At 45.2% G+C, this 25,949-nt stretch overlaps 1 protein-coding gene across 2 annotated transcripts in view; it reads right to left on the reverse strand.

Annotated features, from left to right (window-relative positions):
• GALNT3 (polypeptide N-acetylgalactosaminyltransferase 3) overlaps window positions 1–25,949 on the reverse strand; it is a 74,417-nt gene that overhangs the window by 14,557 nt on the left and 33,911 nt on the right. For both annotated transcript variants that reach the window (XM_075317282.1, XM_075317281.1), the window contains exons 2-8: window positions 14,258–14,853; window positions 11,472–11,644; window positions 8,469–8,618; window positions 3,556–3,790; window positions 1,749–1,866; window positions 1,417–1,617; window positions 733–864 (exon numbers count right to left, since the gene is read on the reverse strand). In XM_075317282.1, coding sequence (XP_075173397.1) covers window positions 733–864; window positions 1,417–1,617; window positions 1,749–1,866; window positions 3,556–3,790; window positions 8,469–8,618; window positions 11,472–11,644; window positions 14,258–14,757 — 1,509 coding nt within the window. In that variant the 5' untranslated portion in view covers window positions 14,758–14,853. The remainder of the gene's footprint in view (window positions 1–732; window positions 865–1,416; window positions 1,618–1,748; window positions 1,867–3,555; window positions 3,791–8,468; window positions 8,619–11,471; window positions 11,645–14,257; window positions 14,854–25,949) is intronic.

A 25,949-nucleotide genomic window follows, 5' to 3' on the forward strand; every position in this document is an offset into this window, starting at 1 on the left:
AGAGCGAAAGAGAACGAGAGAGCGAAAGAGAACGAGAGAGCGAAAGAGAACGAGAGAGCGAAAGAGAACGAGAGAGCGAAAGAGAACGAGAGAGCGAAAGAGAACGAGAGAGCGAAAGAGAACGAGAGAGCGAAAGAGAACGAGGGAGCGAAAGAGAAAAAGAGCAAAAGAGAAAAAGAGCAAAAGAGAAAAAGAGCGAAAGAGAAAAAAAGGGAAAGAGAAAAAAAGGGAAAGAGAAAAAAAAAGAGCAAAAGAGCAAGCGAAAGAAAAAGAGCGAAAGAGAAAGAGCGAAAGAGAAAGAGCGAAAGAGAAAGAGCGCAAAAAATAGCGGAAAAAAAAAAAGAGCGAAAGAAAGAGTGAAAGAAAGAAAAATATATCTCAGGGTTGCTAACTTAAATTTTTTTTTACAGACACATTGGAAAACCATAACTCATTAATTTCTGTGATCCAGGTCTACAGCCCATAATTCTGATATGAAGACATCAGCTGTAAATCATGAAAATAACAGTCAAAATATTCTGTTTAAGATTCTTCAGCTTTGTAAAAAAAAAAAAAAAAAAAAAAAAAAAAAAATCAACTATTTTTATGGACTGTCCTGGTATTTCTGGACATTTAGCAGCCTAGATAGGTAGAGATATACACATTTTCATTACCGTATATAGATTCCTATATAGATATACTGTAGACCTTAGGGATTTCAGAAAAACCTAATGATTGTGTTTTAGAACTTACGTCTCCATAGATGAGCGGGCTCAGGTCTGGAACGTACATTTCAGGATAGACATTTTTCAGATACCACGTAAAATTCTTGCACTGAAGGTTTTGTCGTAAACTGTTTCTTTTTGATATATCTCCATAGGCTTTCTATAACAAAAAAAAAAATGATTTAAAGTTTTAAATATTAAAGAACAGAACAGCTTAGTGTGAAAATATTCAATTGGACGACAAAAAATATTTGAACACTACAGATGTGTCAGTATGCAGATTTGCATGTTTTAAGAGGACCTGTCACCAGGTCAAAAATATCCTATTTTTACTCTTATTTTATTCTTACAGTGCAGCTAAATATTCCACTTTTTTCCCCATTTTTAAGATCCACCATACAGTTTTAGAGGTATGCATCCCATTTATTTAGTGGAAATTTTTATGGGCTTTACAAAAAGGTACTACAACTCTCCTACCTTTCTGCCTATTCCCATCAGCAGGTACTAGAGAGTCTGTTGACTGTATTCATAGTGGTGCCAGTGTAAGCCATCGAGTTCAATGGAATAACAAGGAACTAACAAATATAAGTCTTTTCTTGATACATTTCTGACCCATTATTTGGGCAAAAGTCACAAAAAATACAAAGTCAAGCAAGAAATCTGTTAGAGGAACTTCTTTTTTTGCATAGTATGAGCAGTTGGACCCGTCTACCTGCTGGACAATATTTGCAGCTTCCCGATTTCTCCGATAAAATATTTCCTTGTAACTATCCATCCACACTTCGGCAAGGCGGACCTGGTTCCGGATGATCACCTGAGTACCTTTAGGAAAGGTATGAGGACTCTTGCTACGGAAAACATGGCCGACAACAGAACAGGGTAGAATTTCCAGCTGCCCTCCGCACTGCCATACCTAGACTCAAGGGGAACATTAACAGACAATGACATAAGGCGGTTCAATGATCAATGGTAAGGGTTACTGCAAAGTCTACAAAGATAAGGCATCTTCAGGTAATAAAATGTCAGATATAGGTTTTAACTTACTCTAAAAGACATTTCTATATTTTCACCGCCCCATATCTCCATTTCTTCATCATAACTACCAATATGCTGAAAGTATTCCTTGGATATGGAGAAGAGACCGCCAGCAAAAGTTGGTGTCCTGCATGAAACACAATACATTTATAGTTGACTCATAAATTTCAATTCCAAATGCTGTAAATGTGAAATATTTGTCAAACTAAAAAGGTTATCAAAAGCTTCAATTCCTTTTTTTATTTTTATTATTGACTGTACTGACTACAAATAGAAGACGACTCCATAAAATGTAGATACGTATTAATGGTGGCACTCAATCTGATCATAGAAAAAAGGCAGCGGAAAGTCTGTAAGGATATCGACTCAAAAAGGCAACGGTATCCATTAGATAGCGGCTTGTCAGACAGCCATCTTTCCCGACTCCCCAATGCACAGGAACACTCGACTTGACCGAATGCTCTTGTGTCCTTCATTGCCAGATACTTTTAGTGGTAGGTTATCTCCAGGAGAACATAAGGACTGGCTGTTGCAATTCAGCAGCCAGATCCTTCTCTTCCCCCCAAAACCATCTGTTGAGGAGAGTCAGGTGGCCGCCATGCACATTAGACTGTAATCCAATTGTGCCGATATTTGGAGGGTTGGACAACTTAAGTCTAAAGGCCCAGTCACACTAAACAACATCGCTAGCAACATCGCTGCTAACGAACAACTTTTGTGACGTAGCAGCGATGTTGCTAGTGATGTTGCTGTGTGTGACATCCAGCAACAACCCGGCCCCTGCTGCTGTGAGGTCGCTGGTTGTTGCTGAATGTCCTGGGCCATTTTTTAGTTGTTGCTCCCCCGCTGTGAAGCACACATCACTGTGTGTGACAGCGAGAGAGCAACAACTGAATGTGCAGGCAGCAGGAGCCGGCTTCTGTGGACTCTGGTAAACACAGTAAACATCGGGTAACCAAGAATCCCTTACCTTGGTTACCCGATATTTACCTTCGTTACCAGCCTCCGCAGCTCTCACTGTCAGCGCCGGCTCCTGCTCTGTGCACATGTAGCTGCAGTACACATCGGGTAATTAACCCCATGTGTACTGTAGCTAGGAGAGCAGGCAGCCAGCGCTAAGCAGTGTGCGCTGGTAACCAAGGTAAATATCGGGTTGGTTACCCGATATTTACCTTAGTTACCAAGCGCAGCATCGCTTCCACGCGGTGCTGCTGGCTGGGGGCTGGTCACTGGTTGCTGGTGAGCTCACCAGCAACTCGTGTAGCCACGCTCCAGCGATCCCTGCCAGGTCAGGTTGCTGGTGGGATCGCTGGAGCGTCGCAGTGTGACATCTCACCAGCAACCTCCTAGCAACTTACCAGCGATCCCTATCAGGTTGGATCGTTGTTGGGATCGCTGGTAAGTTGTTTAGTGTGACTGGGCCTTAACGCTCTAAGGAGGCCTTTAAGCTGTTCATAGAGATTAGATAGCTGTTGGCCGAACGATACTTTGGCCAATTATTCATCTGACCACCAGCTTAGCCAACTTTCCAACACATAGGAGCAGTCATTCAACCAAGAGCTCCTGTGTTCTCTATTAGAAAGTCATCAACTCACATGTTGGTTGACGTCTTCCAGGAGTACAATACAATCGTCAGTCCAAAACTCAGACATATGAGATTGAAATTTCGCCCGACCATTGATTGACCGGTGTCCCATACATATTTGACCATAGGCCAAACTCCTCAATGTTGGTAGGGTTAGTCAACATTAGTCTAATGTGCATGGGGACCTTTAGTTTGATTTTTCCCAAACAATAACCAGATTTATCATCTTACTTTATTGGGTAAGTCTCATCCTTTCTTTTCTTGTTCTCCAAACTCGGCACCGTCTCCCATCCAAATCCTAAGGCCCAATCAAAGTTCCCTCGGTTGCGGTTGTTCCCGTATGGCGATGGGCTGGCAAACTCAAAAGTGTTGAGATCGATGGTGACAATATCTGGGCTGACAACCGCGGTATAATTCTCAGCAATTCTTGCCAATAGCGTCTCCAGCCAGCCGTAGTAGCACTCACCTAAGAGCATACACGAGTATTAGGACTATACATGGAATACACAGCGCAGGTCATCACTTTGGAGCTGCCAGGTGTTGGGTAGTCTGAGCCATTTTCAGTTCTTTGTGCTTATTTTACACCTATAATTATAGTCTTGTGTGTCATTTTGTGCCATTATGATGGCGACGTTCACCTTACACATTCCACGTTGTCTGCAATAAATTCCTGAGAAGGTTGTAGGGGAAACAAAGAATGTCCGAGGATCAAAAAGAACAAATCTCTAACTTATGGCTATAAAAAGTAATTACGGAAGGTGCAATATCCACCCGTTGACAATTATAAGGGGGGCTGTAGAGTAACCAGGGGCGGCAATGTGAGTCCTGCTCACCACATTTACACAGACCGCAGAGACCCCAATGCTTAAAGGGAATATTCACCATTTGTTATAAAATTCTGCCATTACTTTATATCTCCTTGTAAAATCTTTAAATTCCCTGCACAGACAGATTCAAAACATGCAATCTGCCACCACTAGGGGGGGCTAACTGAATACTGTGTACCTATTAACCTCTTCACTCTTGGTCCATTTTTCATTTTTGCACCTTTAAAACTTTTCCTGCCTTTATTTCCAAGACTTATTACTTTTTTTGTTTTCTTCTGACATAGCTGTATGGCAGCTTGTGTATTTATCATGTAAATGGACTGGAGGAAAAAAAATTAAATTAAATGCAAAAAAAAAACAACAAACACACATGGGAAAATTACGTAAAATGGGGGCCAAAAAAAAATAAAAAAAAAAAGCAAATTTACCATTTTTTGAGTTTTGTTTTTTTACAGCGCCTATTGTGCAGTAAAATTACCCAACATTGTGTCTACACAGATCCCAAACTTTGTATTAAAAGAAATAGTGCCATCTTCTGAGATCTGTAACTTATGTTTTTCATCAAATGTTTGTGTGGCAAAGCGTAAATTTTTATATATTATATATATATATATATATATATATATATATATATATATATATATATATATACACACATATACACACTATTTTGTGATGCATTCAAAACTTTGATCTTTTTATTGCATTGTTGTGGAAAGGTACAGAGAAATTTGGCATTTGGCTTTCATTTTTACTGTACATTATTTACCGTACAGATTAATTACCGTAGTTTTGGGATTATAAAATGCACTTTTCCGCCGTACAATTTAGGAGGAAAATGAGGGCATGCATCTTAAAATCCGAACATAGCTTAGTGGGGGAGCTGTCTGTGCGGCGACCGGGTGCCTGTGGCTCCCGACTGCCTCTCTGTGCGTGCGTGCAGCCTGCTGGCTGCCACTCTGTGCGGACGGGCAGCTGTGCGGCAGGTGTCCCAGTGTGTCCGCGGTCCCAGTTTCAAACTATGGCGCAGGGAGTCAGCGCGTGCGCAGATGGAGCTCTTGGATGAGAGCTCCATCTGCGCACGCACCACTCCAGGCGCCATCATTTGAACGGAGACTGCAGACACACTGGGACACTCACCGCAGCGGCCTGCTCCACCACTCACTCACCGTCGCTACTGACCCGCCACGGCTGACGCCACTGACCGCCTCTGCCACCACGGACCCGCTGCGGCTGATGCCACTAACCCGACACTGCTGCTGCCGCTGCCAGCACGGACCCGCCGCGGCTGCCAGCACAACCTCTGCCTTCTGTGACCGTTGCTTCACCACCACTGCTGCCCCCCCTCCGGTAAGAGAACACTGGATAATAAGAAGGACCCCATTTTTATTTTTTTTTACCTTTTTGGGATGCGTCTTATAATTCGGTGTGTCTTATAAAACGAAAAATACGGTACTTTTACACTTTGATAGTTAGGACTTTTATGGACATGGAAAAATAATTTGACAAAATTAGCATATCTGTTTCTTTGTTTTTACGGGAAAATGGAGGGGATTCCAATTTTTTTTATTTTAATTTCTTAGTCTTCTTAGGGGACTTGAACCTGTACTCATTTGATGGCTTGTTCTCTATCAAGCAATTCTACAGTATATAGTCAAAATTATATCCCACTGGGTTTATAGGAACTCAGGTGGCAGCCATGAGGGCCTAAATCAGGACTCAGTAGCCATAATAAACCACCGAGACACCCAGTTGTGGGGAAAAGGCGATGGGATTTGCGTCATGGGCACACTGGAACTGGCGGAATACTCAGCAGATGCTGGTGAGGTATGATGTGGGCTCAACCCCTAAGCCAGGTCTATACAATGGCATCCAATGTCACACATCAGGAAGAGATTAATATTTATGACCCACCAATAGGATACGTCCTAGTATCAGAGGAGTAGGGCCAGACTCCTGGGATCAGCTGACTAAAGATGCTGTGACACACTTGACCTGGCCCAACTCCGTACATTGTGGAGCCTGTGAATGTTACCGCAAGTTCTGTCCCCTTCGCTTACACGAGAGAGTGTAGTAGCATTCAAAGCCACTAGATAGCGGTGACGCTGTCTCATGTCTAGTGCGTTGTTGCAGCTTCAATCATCTGATCAGTGGATCCCCAGTCATCTGACATTGAGGACATAAGAAAAGGTTATTCATATAACTCGAAGAAAATTTCCTGGCTTGTATAGTTATGATCAGTAGTGACGAGTCATACAGCTCGTTTCGTGCCTCAGTAGTTTCCCCATACTTAATACTGCAGCTCTGCTTGCTAACAATGGCTGCCAAGTTAAAAGCCCACCATGAAATCTATACAGAGATAAATCTGCTTAGAAATTCTGTGGAAACAAACCACTGGAGCCTCAGTAAGGTGGATCCTTGAGATTCTCGTTGATGGTTTAGTATAGTAAATCTCATTAGAGATGAGCAGATTGATTAAATCCAATGCAAATCTATGTTGAATTTTATGTAACTGTAGTGCCCCACGGGGCAGGTGGTTAACCTACTCGTCGCCGGGCCGTTTAGGGCGTTGTCACAGGGTGGCTTTGCCCGGTAACGTTGCCCCAAGGCGTACAGTTAAATGGTTGGGGAAGTGGGGTATTGGGGAGAGTTTGTCATGACGTCACCTGTGAAATAGGAAACTGTGGACAAATAGCGCAATAGGGTCTTACCCTTATAGGCACAGGGCAAAGGAGGGGGGAGCAAATATACTCACCAACTGTAGTTGTGACAGTCACAACTACTGTAATCGCATGTAGAGATAAGATCCCGGCAGCAGCAACCCAGTGGCTGATAACAGAGAGTTTGATAGAAGAGGGTTTCTATACCGCGCCAAGGATCACAAGTCTGGATGTCAGATCAATGATAATAATAAAGCCTCATTGATCTGACATCCAGACTTGTGATCCTTGGCGCGGTATAGAAACCCTCTTCTATCAAACTCTCTGTTATGACGTCACCTGTGGTACGCGGCCAGTAGTTGCCACCGCTGCAGAATTCCTCGGCGGGGCAGGTGTTATGGGAGCCGGATTGGTTTTGTTCCCCACAGGCAGAGCGGGCCCCGGGTGGATGAAGAGGGAAGGAAATGGCTGTTGGCGCCTAAGCGCTTGGTGGCGGCACCGGTAAGGACACAGTCTCTGTGGGTTCAGGGTGTAGTTTACTCTCAACTTCAGCTGCCAGCCCGGTCACACTGATCACTGCCGTGATGGCCTCAGGTCAATCCCAGATCCAGTAAAGGAGTCACCACTGACGTTGTGAAAAGAGAAGGCGAGAAAGTGTCCTATTTCTAGGGTGTCCCCCTCCGTAGTTAGGTAGCCTGGCTGAGATGCCGCTCCAAGCCACCAGGCCCAGTGAAAGTCCAAGTTCTCCAGAGATGTGATGCCAGGACTATGGTCCTGACGGGTCTGACTGGCCATGATGTGTGTGTGTGTGTGTGTGTGTGTGTGTGTGTGTGTGTGTGTGTGTGTGTGTGTGTGTGTGTGTGTGTGTGTGTGTGTGTGTGTGTGTGTGCCTATTTATACTCCAAGTGGAACCCGCCCAGGTGGCTGGCTTCAGTGACCGGGAAGTCCATGTTCGTATGGCCACCCCCCTGCCTACCCTAAGCCAACCCTCTCTGTATGAAGGTTCCTAGGCTGTGTGTAGTGTGTGAATGTGGAACACCGGTGAATAACGCCCTCCTTACCTGCGATAGATACTGCACCCTGATTAGGGTGCAGTACCCTGTGGTGACCAGAGCCTCAGGGGTGCCCCATCATTTGTGCGATTAAGCAAAGGTGACATTATACACACTGCAGAAGATTGTATTAGCCAGAAAAGGCTTGCATAATCAACTTCTTGCAGCTATCACATCATGTAGTATAGCACAGGGAGGCAAGAGGGACTTATGAACTGTATAAAAGCCAAGGTAGGGAATGCAGCAGCTACTTTATTAATCTGGATAGTGAGAACATGTCACAGCTTAGCAAGAGGAGATAGAACATTGCCATTAAAAAAAGTGTGTGACAGCCTATGAAGAATGGTTACCATTCATCATAGCCATATATTTGGAGGTTACTTTGAGATTACTAAGGCTATGTGTGCGGTAACGAACTCGAAAGGGGCTATATCCGGTCAAAGAAAACCTCTGTGTTACACACGTCTTTTGAGGGCATTTGGAGCACTTTTTTTTTTTTTTCAGGGGTGGGGAGGGGAGGGGAGGGAGGATCCAGTAAATTCACATTTCCAAAAATGTTCCCATCTCTATCTCACACACTATAACCAGTTACCGCCATAACTTACAATGAGCATCCAGAAATGTCAGAGTGTCTCCTGTGGCTACTGAGGCACCGAGGAGACGTGCGGAGATGAGGCCTTTCCTTTCCTTCTGTCTCACCACCTTCACGATCTGGAACGGCTTTACGTACTCGTCCAGCTTATCCTTTAAATATTCTGACAAAAAAACAAAAATAATTCTGTTGGAAACTTCAGACTAATTCTTCATTACAGCCTAGCTCATCAGGGAACATTCTGGTTAAAAACAGGGCAGCAGAATGAGGATGAGCATGTCCACCATCTGGATGACAATGGGGGGCATTCATGTCAGCCGTCAGAGAGCACAATGTGGATGACTGTGGGGTCCTATACTAGAGAAAAATGGTGGAGGGAGTAAAATGTGGAAGGGAGTGGGGGGCATTGTACAGGAAAATGGGAATAACACTATGGTGCAGTCTGGTGAGCAATAGGGGAAAATACAGTTGAGTAACACTGGGGGTTCATTGTGGGTGGCAACTGAGGTGACACTGGAGCGTATTCTGTTATTGAACTGACATCTCAGTGTGGATGTAAGTGAGGTCCAATAGGGAGCACATTGTGGAGTCTACTTTACGGCAGTTTTGCTATTCCCTACGTGATGCATTATAATGCAGGACTTGCAATCTGGAGAACATACAGTACCCTCCAGCTATGACTGACACCTTTCCAGCTAAAATTCAGAAGTAAAACGGAAAAAAACATCACTGTATAATTTATTCTGATTTAATTAAACTTCCGTTCTGCTGCACATTTAGTGAATCTCCACCTGTAAACATAGGCGGATTATAATGAGGGCAACCAGGGTTACCACACAGGCACCACAGCTCCGGAAGGGGGGCGGCCTATGGACAGATTTTCATCGTTATAATGTTTTATGTGGCAACACATACTCTCCGGGCAGGGACCTTTCCTGGAACTACGCTGCCGACAGTGCAGAATGGCAGTGCAGCTCAGGAAAAGCTCCTATCCCCAGTGTGATGATGTCATCAGTCGGAGCCTGCATCAAGGAGGAGCCCAGAGGACCGGAGCAGAGTGCTGGGGAATGGGAGCGGGGTGAGTATGTAGTTTTATTCTATATAGAGGGCTATGTGGGGGCTCATACTGTATCTAGGGGAGGGGGCACTGTGTGGAGGCTCATATTGTATATAGGTGGTTATGTGGGGGCTGGGCGTGGGATCATACTATAGAGGGCTATCGGGGGGGAAGCTCATATTGTATATAGGTGCTATACTGTATGTAGCGGGCTGAGTCTGGGCTCATACTATGTATAGGGGGGCTAATACTGTATATAAGGGTTATGTGGGCTCATACTATATGTAGGGGGCTCAGTATGTGGGCTAATGCTGTATATGGGGGCTTTCTGGGGACGCACTGCATTTCCGGCTGCTATGTGTGGGCTCATACTGTATTTAGGGGACTGTCAGCGTACTTAATTCTGCTCAATATTAAGTAATACAATTAAGAGTAACATAAAACAATAATTATAATTAATGCTTATTTTAATAATGAACAGAATTAAATTTCAGCCTTTGGTTCAGCCCTTCTCAACAGTCATGGTCTCTCATGTAGGTAAAAATTTGCGCTCTCATTTTCGACCTGCAGATGGGCACCTGTGTCGTAGATCATGTGATAGGTCATGTGATTATCAAAAGAGGATCTTGTGACATGTCAAGTGATACATTGGGGCTGGGAGGTCCTTCGCCATCTAAACTGCCCGGGGCCATGGCTGCTCTTAAAGCCTGTAACAAACAAGCCAATTTTTTGATTAATTTCATAATATATGTAAAATATTTCTATTAAGGTGACTGGAGCTACCACAATAAAGAGTTTAGGATTATACTGTATTCTACCTTAGAACTAAGTTGAAAGGACAAAAAAAACAAAAAACAAAACGGGCCAAGGATAACAGTGACCTAATGCAAGCAGATGTAAGTGACACATGGCTGGAATCAAATTACATAGAAAAAACCTGCTGACAGATTCCTTTTAAACAATGGATCATTATTTTTTTCAGGCTGGTGACATTCATTTTACTGAGATGCCCAAAGTTTAAAATTAAAGGGGTGGTTCACCCCTTTTCATTATCTGCTAGATCGATATGTTGAGAAACAATATTTGTCTCAAATACCTTGCATTGGCAATAGTGACTGTGAGCGGCGCTATTGCGGACTGCTCTTCCCCATCTCGCGACCCCCGGGGATCCGTGACCACAGGGATTCGGTGATGTCACGTCAACTTCCTGTTCACCTGACCTCACCGCGGCCAGCCGCAGTCTCCGTGAGTCACTGGGCCGTGGGTGGTGTTTCACTGCTCACAGCCCAGCATCTCCCTGCTCTTTCTTCCCTCACTATAGAGCGTTGCAAACAGGAGACACGCTGGGCTGTAACACACTGCCCATAGGCCAGTGACTCACGGAGATTGGGGCCGGCCACAATGAGGTCAGGTGAACAGGAAGTTGACGTGATATTACCGGATCCCCGAGGTCATGGAGCCCGGGAGTCACACGACGGGGAAGAGCGGTCCGCAATAGCGCCTCTCACAGGCACTATTGCCAACGCAAGGTATTTGAGACAAACATTGTTTCTCAACATAATATCAATCTAGCAAATAATGAAAGGGGTGAACAACGTTTTAAGAAAATCTTAATATACAACTACCAATATTACCACATATTACTAGTGATGGGTCAATGATAACTATTCATGTTCGGATTACTTGTAATGAGTCTCAAAGTACTATTCTGGTATTCGTCGCGAATAACGACCCTAATGTAAGTCAATGGGGAACCCGAGCATTTTTCTTGTGGTGATGAATACTGGAATAATACTCGGAATCTGGGAAGCATTATCTGAACAAGAATAGTTACTATTTGCCAATCACGAATCATTTCAAAAAGTTAAATAAATCACAAGCATTAAAAAAAAAAAAAAAAAAAAAAAAGAAAATTGCAATTTTATTCAGCCCTCCCAGGTTGCATTCGTCCTATCTTACCATCAGTACTGGCATCATCCACCATAATGATCTCCTTTAGAAGAATGGCGGGCGATGTGTACATGGCGCTGTACACCGTGCGGAGCAGCGTGGACCAGGCTTCATTGTGGAACACGATGATTATACTGGTCGTGGGCAGCGGAGGACAGCGCTTGAACTTCTGCTCAATGCACCTTTAAGAAAGTAAAAAATGAATCATTTCAATAGCTAAAACAGAGACTGGAGAGAAAAAACAAAAATCTCTTAAAAGAGGTTTTCCACTACTAATATGACCTCTTTCATTTGTCCTAACTCTTCCTAACTAACACTTTCCTAATATATTTCTGCTCCCATCCCTGCTCCTGTAAACTGATCTCTCTGTAGTGCGTATATACCTTTATTGATGTTATAGCTGTGATCCTTTTGGTCTGGAGACCGGAATCAGATCAACTGAGCAGTGACAAGCACTACAATGTGCCGATCATTAGATAGTATATCACATCGCACAATCTGCAGATTGCAGTACTTCTCACATGAAAGCACTGCACTGTAAAGTGGGCTGAGAAAATAGTGAAGTGTTTTCTGGGCATGTGTGCCTAGACTTTTCTCACCCACAGAGAGGCAGTCCTGGCCCCACCAGTGGCATGCCTCGTTCCACTCAGTTTGTCTGATTCCGGTCTCCAGACTGGAAGGATCAAAGAAAAACATCAACATAGGAATATGGGAGCCGCAGAGAGATCAGCTTACTGGAGCAGGGAAGGGAGCAGAAGTATGTTAGGAAAGTGTTAGTTAGGCAAAGTTAGGACAAATGAAAGAGGGTCACAAGAGAAGTGGAAAACTCTTTTAATGATTAGATAATGGCTTTTGGAAAGTGCCACACGTCCTGAGCCTGCACGCCATTACTCATTGAGCACCATGTAGTCAACATTAAAAGTAGCAATGATGCTGCCTCTACTGGATCTAAAGTTTTGGTAAGTGCCAGGTGCCCCCGAGCCTGGCATGAATGCTAGGTCCAATGGATGCCCGTTACAATAAAAGCAATTACAAAATTAAAAAAAAAAAGAAGAACACAAACACCTCGCCAAATGAAACCGTCAGTCATTCTGTTAGCTTTAGACTTGGATCAAAATTAGCAAATAAAAAAAACCATTTCGTGAATTTATTATAGAGGCCACTTGCAAACTTAACAGGAACCTGTCAGCTGAATGATTTATGCTGGTCATGGTTCTGGCGGGATTGGAGACCGGCTCCGATATTGAAGCTGTGTACATTTTACACTGAAACGTGTCAGTGTTCTAAGGAAAGATTAAAAAGCCGTCAAAGGAGGAGGTGTCTAGAATGGCTAACCCTAAGAGGGTCTCTGGCGGCTTCTACACACTTCGTTCCCCCATGACTGAGAGATATCTCCCTTTACACCCACATACAAAAGAAACCTGGCAGTCTAAGCCCCCCTTTACAAGTCCGTGAAAAATGTTCATTGCTTTGCACGGTCGTGTTGAAGGTGTGTATGGCCCATCTGTGTGCCGTGATTTTGGTACACTAGTGTTCACCGTGTGCTATCTATGATAGCACACGGAGAGCAGGAACTTTTTACTCACCTGTCCCCAACGCTGCTGTCACTGGTGCTGCTACTTCCGGGTCCATGGTGCAATGAATAATCATGAGCATAATGAGCGGGCCTGGAAGCAAGTGACAGCAGTGCCAAAGACAGCAGCGCTGGAGACAGGCGAGTACAGAAAATCATTTTATTTCAAAGACGTGTTTTCACCAGGACGTGTCACATCAGAGTGCGGGCCGTGTGACATCAGGGCTGCCAGAGAAAAATGGACTTGTCTCCTTGCGGAACACACGGACACACGAGTGCTCCATACAGACACGCGGTCCTTGTGAAAACACGGATATGTGCACAGATCGATTAAATTTTAATGAGTCTGCATATGTCCGTGTCTCGTATGAAAATGGATGTCATACGTACCGAAAACACGGACGTGTGAACGAGGCCTAGGGGAGTGGAGTGGAGAGAAGCCACAGGGACAAGTCTTCCAAGCAACCTGTATCTGGCCGGCTTTAAGACTATATCTTCTCTGGAACACAATATTGCTTTAGAGCGGAGGGCTGCAATATGGAGCCGGACTCTGATTTATTTTGGCCACGGATAAGGCAGCGTTAATGAGCAATCACGTTTATTTTAAAGAATAAAAAAGATCACTAAAAGGATTTAATTTTTTTTAAGTTTTTGTACACTTTACCCTAAATAAAACTAAAAATAATATCCCTGTCAAAAGATTATAAAAAAGTAGTATAAAAAAAAATGTGAAAAATTGTTTTGGTAGTCAGGGCTGCTGAACCGCCACGTGGGCAAAATTACTAAAAAGTGTCTGGTCATAAAGAAGTTAAAAGGTAACATTTGCTTTATCCTCTTTGCTTTAGGGGGGGGGGTCTTCAACAACAAGACACAGTCAAGACTGTGGACTATTCTTGTTGTCAAATATACTAGCTCCCCCGATATAGACCTAATGGACACCAAGTGTGGCAGCGGCGAAAATCTGAGTGCAGGAGATCTGGCATATGAAGCCGAGGCACGTAAGTCTTGTCTCGCTATGCTGCTGCCCAGAAGACTTCATGACTAGTCACAAGAAAGCTCCGCCCACATGACTAGACAGGTTTAATTATAATACATCACTCCCATAATTAATATTTTGCTTTCTGCACTAATTAGCAGCCAGTTCACATGCAAATATTTTTTAAAAATAGCAATAGGAACCCCCCCCAAAAAACCCCAAAACATTACAATGAATGATACATACTCCGGAGGTCTTGTGTCGGGTCCCAGATCTCGGTGGAGTGAGATCCTATCACTAGCAAATGCATTGAAACAATGTTTCTTGTCTCCTTCGTCTTTCTCTTTCTGTTCCTCGGGTCCGAGTTTATCTATAATAAATGCTTTTCCGGACGCTCCAGGTTCATGAGGGTCCAGGGGTGGCCGCACAAGGAAAGGCTTCAGCTCGGCCGCTGTGTAATAACCCGGTAGACAATGCCTTTTGTCATCGGTGTCCTGCAGTTTTTCCGGTGCGTTAATCTGCATTTTTGGCACAGAGTCTTTCAAATTATTGACAGCGTCCATCACCATGTCAAACATTTTTTTCTTCTTGACGCGAGACCCCCCGTGTCCCGTCAGATCGTCCATCTCTCGGTCCACCACCTCCTTTTGGATTAAAAACACAAATCCCATAAAAATAAGAGTCGCTGCACCAAGTTTCCAGTGCAGGAAGCGCTGACCTAGCAGCAGCCTTTTAAAGTTCGTCATTTTTGTTTTTTAGATTTTTTTGGGCTGGAAAGAAAAAAAAGTGGTCTTCTAAGAAAGGGTCATCACAGATGGAGATTGCAAGTTACTATTCCAGACCTGAAAAAAAAAAAAAATTAAATCATACAATCTGTTGGAGGTTTATGTTGGAATAACACAATTTCGGTCCATTATACGACTTGGATCCTGTATAATTCAGTTTCCTATGCAGACTGTCTCTAATTTTCAGTTCTGTCTGAGCTATAGGGTAGAGACTAGCAGCTAAGATCTCTCCATACATACTATGCACAGACTTGAGGGATTCCGCTCTATCTAGTGCATGTTCAGAAGCAGCACTGAGGACATTTGTACAAAAGTATCGAGCAGTAGTGCTGTGAATCCAGCTCTGGGAAGACAGAAAACACTAGTAATCAGTAGCATGATTGTGTCTCTGACTTTTTCACCGCTTCCCTTTCACTTTGAAGCTGTGATCTGATGCCTCGTAGTCCATTTTGCTTAGACTAAGATGGATTTTGCCAATTTATAACTGTGAACGATGAGTTCAGGAAGTTGAGTGCAGTGGGAAAATGGCTCATAAGTGGAGAAAGAAACTTATTTCTCTACTATCATACATTACAAAGTTTCATATACTCTATTATATTCTAGATTTACCAAAATGAAGAATACAAGGAACGAATAAAAGCAATAAGACAGTGACCATGGGAAAATGAGTTAATATCCTCACCAATCTCACCATCCCCAATGGTTCCTACTTTCTGGTTCCATTTCTAAAAACAGTGGAAATGACTAAAAGTGGCCGCTCAGTCAATCAGTGGCAATGCCAGAGCATAGACCAACCTTTCCAAAGTAGATACCAAAAGGGACCAGGTAAGTCTCAAAAAGAACGGCGCAAGTAATTTCTAAGGGCGCGTTCACATGATCGAAAAGCTGTCCAATGACCCAGAGCAGCCAGGCCCCCCCCCCCAGAGCAGCAAGGCCCCTCCCCCCAGAGCAGCCAGACCCCCCCCCAGAGCAGCCAGCCCCCCCCCCCCCAGAGCAGCCAGGCCCCCCCCCCCAGAGCAGCCAGGCCCCCCTCCCCAGAGCAGCCAGGCCCCCCCCCCCAGAGCAGCCAGGCCCCCCCACCCCCAGAGCAGCCAGGCCCCCCACCCCCAGAGCAGCCAGGCCCACCCCCCGAGCAGCCAGGCCCACCCCCCGAGCAGCCAGGCCCACCCCCCCAGAGCAGCCAGGCCCACCCCCCCAGAACAGCCAGGCCCCCCCCCCGAGCAGCCAGGCCCCCCCCCGAGCAGCCAGGCCCCACCCCCCCAGAGCAGCCAGGCCCCCCCCCCAGAGCAGCCAGGCCCCCCCCCCCAGAGCAGCCAGGCCCCCCCCCAGAGCAGCCAGGCCCCCCCCCAGAGCAGCCAGGCCCCCCAGAGTAGGAAGCGTTCACATGACCGAAAAGCTGTCCATTGACCCAGAGCAAGCAGGCAGGCCCCCCCCAGAGCAAGCAAGCAGGCAGGCCCCCCCAGAGCAAGCAAGCAGGCAGGCCCCCCCAGAGCAAGCAAGCAGGCAGGCCCCCCCCAGAGCAAGCAAGCAGGCAGGCCCCCCCAGAGCAAGCAAGCAGGCAGGCCCCCCCCAGAGCAAGCAAGCAGGCAGGCCCCCCCCAGAGCAAGCAAGCAGGCAGGCCCCCCCCAGAGCAAGCAAGCAGGCAGGCCCCCCCCAGAGCAAGCAGGCAGGCAGGCCCCCCCCAGAGCAAGCAGGCAGGCAGGCCCCCCCCAGAGCAAGCAGGCAGGCTCCCCCCCCCAGAGCAAGCAGGCAGGCTCCCCCCCCAGAGCAAGCAGGCAGGCTCCCCCCCCAGAGCAAGCAGGCAGGCTCCCCCCCAGAGCAAGCAGGCAGGCTCCCCCCCCCAGAGCAAGCAGGCAGGCTCCCCCCCCAGAGCAAGCAGGCAGGCTCCCCCCCCAGAGCAAGCAGGCAGGCTCCCCCCCCAGAGCAAGCAGGCAGGCCCCCCCAGAGCAAGCAAGCAGGCCCCCCCAGAGCAAGCAAGCAGGCCCCCCCAGAGCAAGCAAGCAGGCCCCCCCAGAGCAAGCAGGCAGGCCCCCCCCAGAGCAAGCAGGCAGGCCCCCCCCAGAGCAAGCAGGCAGGTTCCCCCCAGAGCAAGCAGGCAGGCCCCCCCCAGAGCAAGCAGGCAGGCCCCCCCCAGAGCAAGCAGGCAGGTTCCCCCCAGAGCAAGCAGGCAGGCCCCCCCAGGGCAAGCGTTTTTTCTCAAATGGAATGAAAACGGTCCTGTGCACCTGCACGGAGGGTGAGTAGTACTACTTTTAGGTTTAAAAGGGGCATTCTAATATGCAAGATCCTATCCCATTATGTAGTATGTGTAATAATATTAGCAAATACCTCCAATTAGAAATGTAGTACCGTATATAGTTCTCCTGATTAGCCATGTCTCTTACCTCATGTGCAGGGCATTGCAGCTTAGGTATGCATGGTTGCAACCACTCATATAGTGAAAGTTATTTAGCTGTTCGTGGTTGCAACCATGGATGCCTAAGCTACTGCAATGCCCTGCACATGAGTTAAGGGACATCGCTAATACACATTTTAAAGTACGAGGACTACTGGGTACAGTTGTGCAAATAATACAGGAGAAAACTGCTGTATTACAGCACCAAAAAAAAAAAGAAAAAATGAAGTCACAAATATAGTTAAATCTGCGCCTTTGCTTTTTTTCTTCCATTCTGCTTCTATTATTTCTAGATATTCATGGCCATTTTGTTGCTAGTGAAGTGGATCGAAGCAAAGGAAACCCGATTCTAATAGATGAGGAGGGCAGTGTGCCAGTGTAATGTGACCCATGGTTTACAGTACAGGATGTGCCTACAACCTTCCACGTGTCCTTCTGGGAGGGCTGGAACTTAACCCTACTGAGCAAAATGCAAAAAGGCGTCTTATGGAGTCGAAAAAGTCTTTGTACACCCTCCAAGAACCAGAGCCCGGGTGCAACTAACATCTCTACATCTGTGTCCCCCATACCACGTGCACCCAGCTTAGAAGGTAATCACCAACATGCCCTCTGATAATGGAAGAGACTTTATTGTTGATAAACTTTGATTCTGAAAGGTCGAGTCATCTGAGTTGGACACATCTAATGCAAGAGGTTCATGGCAATGGCACAGCGCCACGCATTCTATGGTGGGTGTGAACGGTATTACAAGCAAAGTCTCAAAACTGAATGGGAGATAACTTGCAGTACTATCCACGGCCACTATATGAGGTACAGAGCCTTACCACTTGTAGTGCAGCAACCATTGGCTGATGGTGGGGGGTGTCCAGTTGGACCCCTACCAATCATACAGATGACTAATGCTAAAGATGAGCAATCAATTTAAGTCCCAGACCACACTTTAATACTATTAGACAAATTAACCTGAATAATTAGGGTATGTGCATGAAGAATTTTTTCATATTCTTTTTTCACAACAGGTCCTTTCAAAAAAGAAAATAAAAAAAGGCCAAAAAATTCATGAACAAGAAAGAAAGAAAGAAAGAAAGAGCAAAAAAGAGAAGGAGAGAGAAGGCGAGAGAGAGAAAGCGAAAGCGAGAGAGAAAGCGAGAGAGAGAGAGAGAGAGAGAGAAAGCGAGAGAGAAAGCGAGAAAGCGAGAGAGAAAGCGAGAGAGAAAGCGAGAAAGCGAGAGAGAAAGCGAGAAAGCGAGAGAGAGAGAGAGAGAGAGAGAAAGCGAGAAAGCGAGAGAGAGAGAGAGAGAGAGAAAGCGAGAGAGAAAGCGAGAGAGAGAGAAAGCGAGAGAGAGCGAGCGAGAGAGAGAGAGAGAGAGAGAGAAAGCGAGAGAGAGAGAGAGAAAGCGAGAGAGAGAGAGAGAAAGCGAGAGAGAGAGAGAAAGCGAGAGAGAGAGAAAGCGAGAGAGAGAGAGAGAAAGCGAGAGAGAGAGAGAGAAAGCGAGAGAGAGAGAGAGAAAGCGAGAGAGAGAGAGAGAAAGCGAGAGAGAGAGAGAGAAAGCGAGAGAGAGAGAGAAAGCGAGAGAGAGAGAGAAAGCGAGAGAGAGAGAGAGAGAGAGAGAAAGCGAGAGAGGGAGAGGGAGAGGGAGAGGGAGAGAGAAAGAGAAAGAGAAAGCGAGAGAGAAAGAGAAAGCTCCTTTGTAGCGGCTCCTGATGGAATCTTGTCCAAACCAGGCACCGTCCAATCAGAAGGCTGCAAATAAACTTTTATAAAAGTTGCCAAAGATTGTTCATAGCGGCACCAGGAAAACAAAAACATCCACAAAATTGTAACGCCTCCAGAAGGGGCTTCCTCACGAAAATTTGTCGTTTCTGATGGCAAAAAAACCCTCCATAGTCCAATAGTAAACGTGGGCAGAAAAGTTCCATGACACTTAGCTGGAAGCAATGTACGAAGTGAAAAGGCTAAACTTAAAATTCACGGCTGAATTCAGACATGAGTCACCATTCCTCAGTAATTTCCATTCTCCCTTGTTCATCTTGTAGAACCTGAAGCGTCTTAGTTTCCAGCAGCGCACTATGTACAAAGCGGGACGGCTAAACAGGTGTGCCCACGTCAGCCCTCCTCCCACCACAGCTGTCTGACAAGGTCTTGCAGGAAGGAGTGGAAAAGTAAGATTTCCACGTGTAATGCCTCCATTTGAAGTGGCTTTCATACAATTTGGTTTGGTCATCATGTTTTTTTGCTGTCAAATTGCAGGAAAAAAACAAACCAAAAAAAAACACAACATCCCTTTCCAAGTATTTTTTTTCCATGTTTTTGTGAACATAAATGTCCACCAGCCTAAATAATATGTAATTGCTAATTTTTGCATGGCTATATGAAATCTTACAGAGTATTTTTATCGTGGTTGTTTATGCCTTTTTTTAGTGCAGTTTGGTCACAAAACTGCCAGCAAAGTCAATGAGAATCCTGAAGTGTTGTGCACATGTTGCGTATTTTCTGCTTGCAGAATCCTACTCCACACTGATGAGGGGCAATATCCCGAAACAGCTGTCTGTGGATAGATACCTGGCCTTGGTACTTCTCTTGTCATATCTTTAAACGTGTCAAAAAGTTGGATATTGACTAAAAGGGCCACTTAATATGGTGGTTGTGGTGGTCTCCTAAAAAGAGCCACTCCTTGGCTAAGTCCTGTGTTGAGACTCCTAACAGAGGCTCCACAGACGTTTTTGATTTGTTCCTTGCAGATTTGGCGCAGAAAACGATCAGCAGCAGCATGTCAATTCATTCAGCATTTTTCACCAATGTAAGGCGGCTTTCACACTACGTTTTTTTTAACATGCATCCTGAACGTTTTTTTAACGCAAAAACGGATCCAGTGCAAATGCGTTTTCATTTCAATGCATTTGCAATGGACTCGCGTCAACATGCGTTCACATGCGTTTGCGTGTGTTAAAGTGAGGATCCAGCGACTTGCAGTTTAACTTTTTTCAAAAACGCTACTTGTAGCGTTTTTGAGCTGCGTCCAAATACTGCAAATTGCTGGATCCTGACTAAACAGCATGAAAACACATGTGAACGCTGGTATGCTGATAGACAGGATCCTGCTTGCTCTACTGAGCATGCACAGAAACCAGCCTCGGGTGATCAGTTCCTCTCTCCCCCTCCCTCTCTGCCTCTCTCCCCCTCCCTCTCTGCCTCTCTCCCCCCCCCCGCCTGAGAGCTGTGGACACTCGTAACCAAGGTAAATATCGGGTAACCAAGCAAGTTACCTGATGTTTATCTTGGTTATGTGTGCAGGGAGCCTGGCTCCTAGCAGCGGCGGACGCTCGTAACCAAGGTAAATATTGGGTATCTGAGCAAGTTACCCGATGTTTACCTTGGTTACGAGCCTCCGCAGCTGTCAGATGCCGGCTCCTAGTCTGTCATGTTCAGTTCCACTGACTCCCGATCACATGACTCCAGTGCCCGCCCCTAAACATCCAGTGACAGGATCCTGCAAAATAACATGCGTTTGCATGCGTTTTTCTTTGTAAAAACAGGATCCGCTTTTACAGCAAAAAAAACCCAAAAAACGTTCATGACGCATGTTAAAAAAAACGTAGTGTGAAAGCAGCCTAAGCAATAAAAAACATGCAAAAAAGACAAAAAAAAGCTCATTTTTGCACTGTGTTTTTTCTGCGAAGAGATGCAGAAATTTCTGCAACCAAATACTGAATGTCTGTCTTTTTGAATGAATTGAAAATAAAGTATTCCATCTTAGAAGTGATGGACTGTTTCTTGGATTGGAACGGTTGAAGAGCACTGATCAGAGCTCAGTAACCACCTAAATGCAGAAAACGTATCAGTGTTTTAGGTCGTAAGATACATTTTTGGCACTAGAATTGGTGCGTTTTGATTCATAGGGCATGGTCCAACAGCAGAGTCAGAATATAATCTGTGGCCACTGGACGGGATCCCCGATAACCACCTCCTACTTCACGGCTCTTATTTTGATTAGCCGGCCTGGCACAAAGCCATCCATGTGGTGTGACGCACATGCGCCAGGCTAGCTAATCAAAACATCCGTGGATGCCATTAGCTAGGAGACTGTTCTCAGGACCCTCGTCCAGTGGCCACAAAATAGCGAAGTGGCCAAAAAACAGAGTCCGGCAAATAAATATGTACCTATACTATCTGCCACCTCTTTAGATATATTTTTCTAACTGTATGCCACCTATCGGTTTTTCAGTAGAATTGTTCAGATGTTGAAATTAGAATTCACCCACTTCACAAAATTTAGATTTAAAAAAAAAAAAAAAAAAGTTAAAAAGCCTTTGATTGCCTGAAAAATACCTATATAATACTTAAGTTTAGTAGGAACAGGGTGGAAAGAATAGAATTCAGCAGCACATCCAGATAAATAATTAAAATTCCACTTTTATTTCAGAAAAAACCCTAAAAACCACATAGGTCAGATGAACATCCAGGGGGTAATTCCGTTTCAGGCCTTAGCGGCCCTTAGGCTACATGCGCACGCTGTTTTTTTTTCCTGCTTTTTTGCTGCTTTTTTGGCTGCAGTTTTGTCAGCAGAACTTTCTGACATTTGACTTCCCAGCAAAGTCTATGAGAAGTCAGATTTGTCATGCGCACATTGCAGTTTGTCAGCGTTTTTTTTGTCAAAAGTTTGTGACAAAAAAAATACAGCATGTTCATTCTTCCTGCGTTTTTGTCAACATTTGTCACCCATTGAAATCAATGAGGGCATCAAAAACGCAGGAAAAATGCATGCTAATCAAAAGTGGTGCATTTTACCTGCCTTTTACCTGCATTTTTGGTACCAAAAACGCAGGTGATTTGTCAGGAAGTGAGGTCAGGCAAGTGGTCCCGTCCCGTCCTCCATGTGTTCCCCGAAGTACCGGTGTCCCCAGGGGAGATGATGTGGAGGACAGGACTATCAGCGGCGGCGGCAGCGAGAGGGAAAAATCAATGTTTTCAGCTGCCAATGTCCATCCCCCTCTTGCTGCCGCCGCTGATAGTCCCGTCCTCCACATGTTCCCCGAAGTACCGCTGTCCCCAGCATACACGCACAGGGGAGATGATGGACCCCTCTCGCTGCCACCGCCACCGCTGAAAGTCCCGTCCTGTCAGCTCCACGCTCCTGTCAGCTCCACGCAGTAGCGCGATCAGCTGAGCTGTCACTGAGGTTACTCGCGGCCACCGCTGGATTCAGCGGTGGCCGCGGGTAACCTCGGTGACAGCTTAGCTGATCGCGCGGCTGTCTTCATTAGCTGCATGGAGGTGACCGGAGCGGCGGTGTCTGCTGCTTCTCCGGTCACCTCCATGCAGCAGAGCTGGATGCGGCGCTGGAGCATCCTGGATTATGCCGGACATGGAGGGCTTTGTCGGGATTAATAAATTGGTAATGAGGGAATGTGTGTGTGTTTTTTATTTCTAATAAAGGATTTTTCGGGTGTGTGTGTTTATTTACTGTAATTTACAGATTAATCATGGAAGGTGTCTCATAGACGCCTGACATGATTAAACTAGGACTTATTGGCAGCTATGGGCTGCCAATAACTCCTTATTACCCCGATTTGCCAACGCACCAGGGCAAATCGGGAAGAGCCGGGTACAGTCCCAGAACAGCCGCATCTAATGGATGCGGCCATTCTGGGCGGCTGCTGACCGATATTGTTAGGCTGGGGGGCTCCCCATAACGTGGGGCTCCCCATCCTGAGAATACCAGCCTTCAGCCGTATGGCTTTATCTGGCTGGCATTAAAATTGGGGGGGACCACACGCCAGTTTTTTTTTTAATTATTTATTTATTTCTAATTTTTTTTTTCAATTCAACAAGCTTTATGGGCTTGTTTGAACTGAAAAATACATGAAACAATTGTTGACAAAACTGCAGCCAAAAACGCACCAAAAAGCAGCAAAAATGCACCAAAAAAGCACCTACATTTTTTGTGACATTTCCAGGCTCTCTCTGACAAGGTGCAGTTTTGGCTGCAGTTTTGGCTGCAGTTTGTGAACACGAAAAAGAAGCAGCGTGCGCATGTAGCCTTAGTCTTAGAAGTCTATTAGGACTGTACTGAAGCTTTTTTTTTTTTTTTTAGCTCTAATACAACAGTTATAATATCCAAGTGACCTTTATCTGTCTAGTGGAAAACTCATGGTAACCGATTGTATCAACCAGAGGCACTCCAGGTGGCTGGTGTACCAGTGTAATATTGGACCATTATGAACATTACAATGAATTGTGAAAAAAATAAAAGTACATGTACATATATACACATACATACATAAACGTACACATATACATACATACATACATACATACACACACACACACACACACACACACACACACAGCGCCTTTCGAAAGTATTCAGCCCCCTTGAATTTTTCAACCTTTTCCCACATTTCAGGCTTCAAACAAAAATAAAAATTTTAATGTTATGGTGAAGAATCAACAACAAGTGGACACAATTGTGAAGTTGAACGAAATGTATTGCTTACTTTAAACTTTTTTAAAAAATAAATAACTGAAAATTGGGGCGTGCAATATTATTCATCCCCTTTACTTTCAGTGCAGCAAACTCACTCCAGAAGTTCATTGAGGATCTCTGAATGATCCAAGGTTGTCCTAAATGACCGATGATAACTATAGTCCACCAGTGTGTAATCAAGTCTCTGTATAAATGCACCTGCACTGTAATAGTCTCAGTTTTCTGTGTAAAGTGCTGATAGCGTCATGAAGACCAAAGAACACAACAGGCAGGTCCGTGATACTGTTGTGGAGAAGTTTAAAGTCGGATTTGGTTACAAAAAGATTTCCACAACTTTAAACATCCCAAGGAACACAGTGCAAGCGATCATATTGAAATGGAAGGAAGGAGTATCAAACCACTGCAAATCTACAAGACCCGGCCGTCCATCCAAACTTTAATCTCAAACAAGGAGAAGACTGATCAGAGATGCAACCAAGAGGCCCATGATCACTCTGGATGAACTGCAGAGATCTACAGCTGAGGTGGGAGAGTCTGTCCATAGGACAACAATCAGTCGTACACTGCACAAATCTGGCTTTTATGGAAGAGTGGCAAGAAGAAAGCCATTTCTCAAAGATATCCATAAAAAGGGTTTAAAGTTTGTCAAAAGCCACCTGGCAGACACACCAAACATGTGGAAGAAGGTGCTCTGGTCAGATGAAACCAAAATCAAACTATTTGGGCACAATGCCAAACAATATGTTTGGCGTAAAAGCAACACAGCTCATCACCCTGAACACACCATCCCCACTGTCAAACATGGTGGTGGCAGCATCATGGTTTGGACCTGCTTTTCTTCAGCAGGGACAGGGAAGATGGTTAAAATTGATGGGAAGATGGATGGAGCCAAATACAGGACCATTCTTGAAGAAAACCTGTTGGAGTCTGCAAAAGACCTGAGAGTGGGACGGGGATTTGTCTTAAAACAAGACAATGATCCCAAACATAAAGCAAAATCTATAATAGAATGGTTCACAAATAAACGTATCCAGGTGTTAGAATGGCCAAGTCACAGTCCAGACCTGAACCCAATCGAGAATCTGTGGAAAGAGCTGAAAACTGCTGTTCACAAACGCTCTTCATCCAACCTCACTCAGCTCCAGCTGTTTGCAAAGGAAGAATGGGCAAGAATTTCAGTCTCTCGATGAGCAAAACTGATATAGACACATACCCCAAGAGACTGCAGCTGTGATTGCAGCAAAAGGTGGCGCTACAAAGTATTAACTTAAAAGGGGCAGTATAATATAAAAGGGGAAGAATAATATTGCACGCCCCAATTTTCAGTTACTTATTTTTTTTAAAAAAAAGTTTAAAATAAGCAATAAATATAGTTCAACTTCACAATTGTGTCCCACTTGTTGATTCTTCACCAGAACATTACAATTTTTATCTTTAGGTACTGTATGTATGTGTAAATATATTATACACATTCATACATACATACACACACATTTTATATATTATACACATATTCATACATACATACACACACATTTTATATATTATACATCATGCACACTTTGTGAGGTAGACAAGAATTGTGTTTAAATTTCTAGAGTATGGAGAATATTTTGTATACAAGTATCTTGCCCATCCCAATGCAGGAAGCACAGCCTACAAAACAAGGCTTGGGTTCAAAATCTTTAGTTCAGTAGCAAAATTAGGACACAGGGGTATTAAGCTGCCCTCCTTGTTTGTTGTGTGTGAAGAGTGAGGGGCCCTTTGCACACTACGACATCACAGGTCGGTGGGGTCAAATCGAAAGTGACAAACTTCTGGCGTCGCTTTCAACATCGAAGTGTGTAAATTGTTTAACTACGATTACCGAGCGCAAAAGCGTTGGTATCGTATGATCGGTGTAGTGTCGGTCATTTTCATTATTTTGGCTGCTGCGACGGTACGATGTTGTTCCTCGTTCCTGCAGTAGCACACATCGCTGTGTATGAAGTCGCAGGAGCGAGGAACATTGCCTTACCTGTGTCCCGGCTGCAATGCGGAAGGAAAAAGGTGGGTGGGATGTTTACGTCCCGCTCATCTCCGCCCCTCCGCTTCTATTGGGCGCCTGCCGTGTGACATCACTGTGACGCCACACGACCCGCCCCCTTAGGAAGGAGGTGGGTCGCCGGCCAGAGCGACGTCGCAGGGCAGGTGAGTGCATTTTAAGCTGCCGTAGCAATAATGTTCGCTACGGGAGCTATCACCATGATATCGCAGCTGCGACGGGGGCG

This window comes from Anomaloglossus baeobatrachus, chromosome 7 (assembly GCF_048569485.1).
Source record: "Anomaloglossus baeobatrachus isolate aAnoBae1 chromosome 7, aAnoBae1.hap1, whole genome shotgun sequence".
NCBI lineage: Eukaryota > Metazoa > Chordata > Amphibia > Anura > Aromobatidae > Anomaloglossus > Anomaloglossus baeobatrachus.